We start from the raw sequence: 2,334 nt of genomic DNA, 5'->3' as shown, positions 1-2,334 counted from the left end.
ATAATAAGTCAGTATTTTAATAGAAACTTGACATAAATACTTGAATACCTTCCTATTTATATTTATTATAAATAATCACATTTTTATTTTTTAGATTTAAATTAACAAAATAATAGTTAATTAAATTCTTATTTAATATTTTTATTTTACACCGATAGTTATACGTGGTAGTAATAAATATACAATGTGAAAATATAATAATATAAAATAGTTCTACAATAACTTATATTTAATACTTATAATAATATTATAATATATAAGGCACAAAAAAAAACATACATTGAATCTAATTTTGAGTCATGGTTGATGATAACATAATATATAATAAAATGTAGGTAATGTACCTTACGAGATATTACATTCATTAATATAATATATAATACATCATTGGTGATTTTGTTCATAAATAGTCTTATGTCAATATAGCACTACGTCCGATATCGAACATGTGCAGAGAGCATTACATTATAAATTTAATAAATTATTAAGCATTAGAAAAACTGTCTGCTGGACAATTACTAACGGCCATTAAATATTGCTCCAAATTCCGGAACACCGCTGAAACCGTAATTTTGAGCCATGAGCATTGAATCCTGAAACACGATTTATAATATTTAATTAATATGGTTTGTAAGGAGTTGTATCAAATGTAATTAAATGTTAGACAGAATTAATAATTACCCCAGTTGAGCCACGGATCGAAGTACTGTGTGCATTTTGTGACCAACTACGTATCATATTAAAAACGATCAACAGAATTGCAAACTTGCCCACTGCCATTGCTTTCAAAGCTAACAATTTCAATTTCATGATGAAAAATGGTATGAGCATGGTTTGAATAACAAATGGTATTAAAAGAAGAGGCAAGAATTTATCCTTAAATGAATGCTTTTTCTTCTTGTGCTTGCCCAAAGGTTTCTTTTTTTTAATAGGCTTATGAACATGGCCTTTTTCACTATCAACTGTAATAACAACAACAAAAAAAAAAAAAAACGATTTAAATATTTTATCATAAAACAAAACAAACGATTTAAATTTCATGATATACGTAACTATAGAGGTGGCTTATTTTTAAGAATGTAATATGGATTTTTTTAAAAACAGTGAAAAATGTATGTCTCAATCCTACTATCCAAATAATAATTATTTTATTTTATTTTCAACCATGAATGCTGTTCAATATTTATATAAATAAATATTTACGCATACTATGCCTGATATGTATATGATTGTAATATTGGAAAAATCGCATTTGCAATGCATATTTCACACCTCATGTAATTATGAATCAAAGTATAATAACCACCAGCTTATACTCACCCAAAGACGTTTCCTTTACCACATAATCACTAGCCACTACATCGGTTGACGTAGTAGTTAAAGCACTCGTGCCAAGTACTTCTTCTTCGGTATCTCGTGATGACAGCGGTAGCGGTGTGGACGACTGCGACAATGATTGCTCTGTGGTCGGTAAAGCGTCAATCGAATCGACTACAGACTGCAATACTAATATCGCGACACACGCGAAAATCGTGAGACCGCACTTGGAGAGTGACATTTTTCTCGTGCCAACACGAAAAGCCACGTCGAAAATACGATATTATATTATGTTGACCGAACGACACGAGAGAACGGTAACGACTGCGTAGAAACGAGATGCCGGTAACAACCTTCGACGCAGCTTAAGACAATAGCAATGTTTGATGACGTTATGATGCGTCAGGTGCCACTTTGCAGTATATAAAACGAAAGAAATAATAATAATAATAATAATGTGACGTGTATGATGGAGAGGACGTTCGAACGCGATCGCTACGTCCGAAACGAATGCCTTCCAAACGCGTACATCGACATGTATAAAACGAATAGAAAATTAATATATGTGCCGGTAGGTATCAGATTGACCGACCATGGCCGTGGTACCCAGGGGGGGACCTTGACCGAATACTTTCACGTGATCATGGTGGTAAGTGGGTTATACGGTTTTATATACACGCACAAGCACGCAACGCAAGTATGTTATATATAATTTATAATAAATACACACATATATATATATATATACATATGAAGAGATATAACCTAACCTACCCATATACATATATATATATAATATTGTTTGTATATCTATGATGATTAGACATCCGGTTATGTACGCGAAGAAGAAGACCTCCACGCAGGATTCAAAAGTAAAGATATTTTAATATATTCAAACATTCCTATCGCACCGCTATATTATTATTATTATTACTAAACAGATACTATGGACATAGACGATTGAGGTATGCTTGTATACCGACGGTTGTGTTATATTATGATATTCCAATATATGCG

At 31.8% G+C, this 2,334-nt stretch overlaps 1 protein-coding gene across 1 annotated transcript; it reads right to left on the bottom strand.

The window, feature by feature from the left end:
* Window positions 1-244: 244 nt before the first annotated feature.
* On the bottom strand, window positions 245-1,854 carry LOC112603227. Its single transcript, XM_025351718.1, has 3 exons — window positions 1,321-1,854; window positions 682-962; window positions 245-593 (listed from the first exon to the last, which is right to left on the bottom strand). Exons 1-3 carry the CDS (start codon window positions 1,556-1,558, stop codon window positions 519-521), a joined length of 594 nt encoding a protein of 197 aa, XP_025207503.1. The 5' UTR covers window positions 1,559-1,854; the 3' UTR covers window positions 245-518.
* Between the last annotated feature and the right edge of the window lie 480 nt (window positions 1,855-2,334).

This window comes from Melanaphis sacchari, unplaced genomic scaffold, assembly GCF_002803265.2.
Source record: "Melanaphis sacchari strain LSU unplaced genomic scaffold, SCAv2.0 Contig9_pilon_pilon, whole genome shotgun sequence".
Taxonomy (NCBI): Eukaryota; Metazoa; Arthropoda; class Insecta; order Hemiptera; family Aphididae; genus Melanaphis; species Melanaphis sacchari.
This window is presented reverse-complemented; position numbering and strand designations above follow the sequence as displayed.

Coding starts and splice junctions, on each gene's coding strand:
- LOC112603227 (XM_025351718.1), bottom strand. CDS start 1,558: ATGTCACTCTCCAAGTGCGGTCTCACGATTTTCGCGTGTGTCGCGATA. Junction 963..1,320: donor GGTAAAGGAAACGTCTTTGG/GTGAGTATAAGC, acceptor TTGTTATTACAG/TTGATAGTGAAAAAGGCCAT. Junction 594..681: donor CGATCCGTGGCTCAACTGGG/GTAATTATTAAT, acceptor ATCGTGTTTCAG/GATTCAATGCTCATGGCTCA.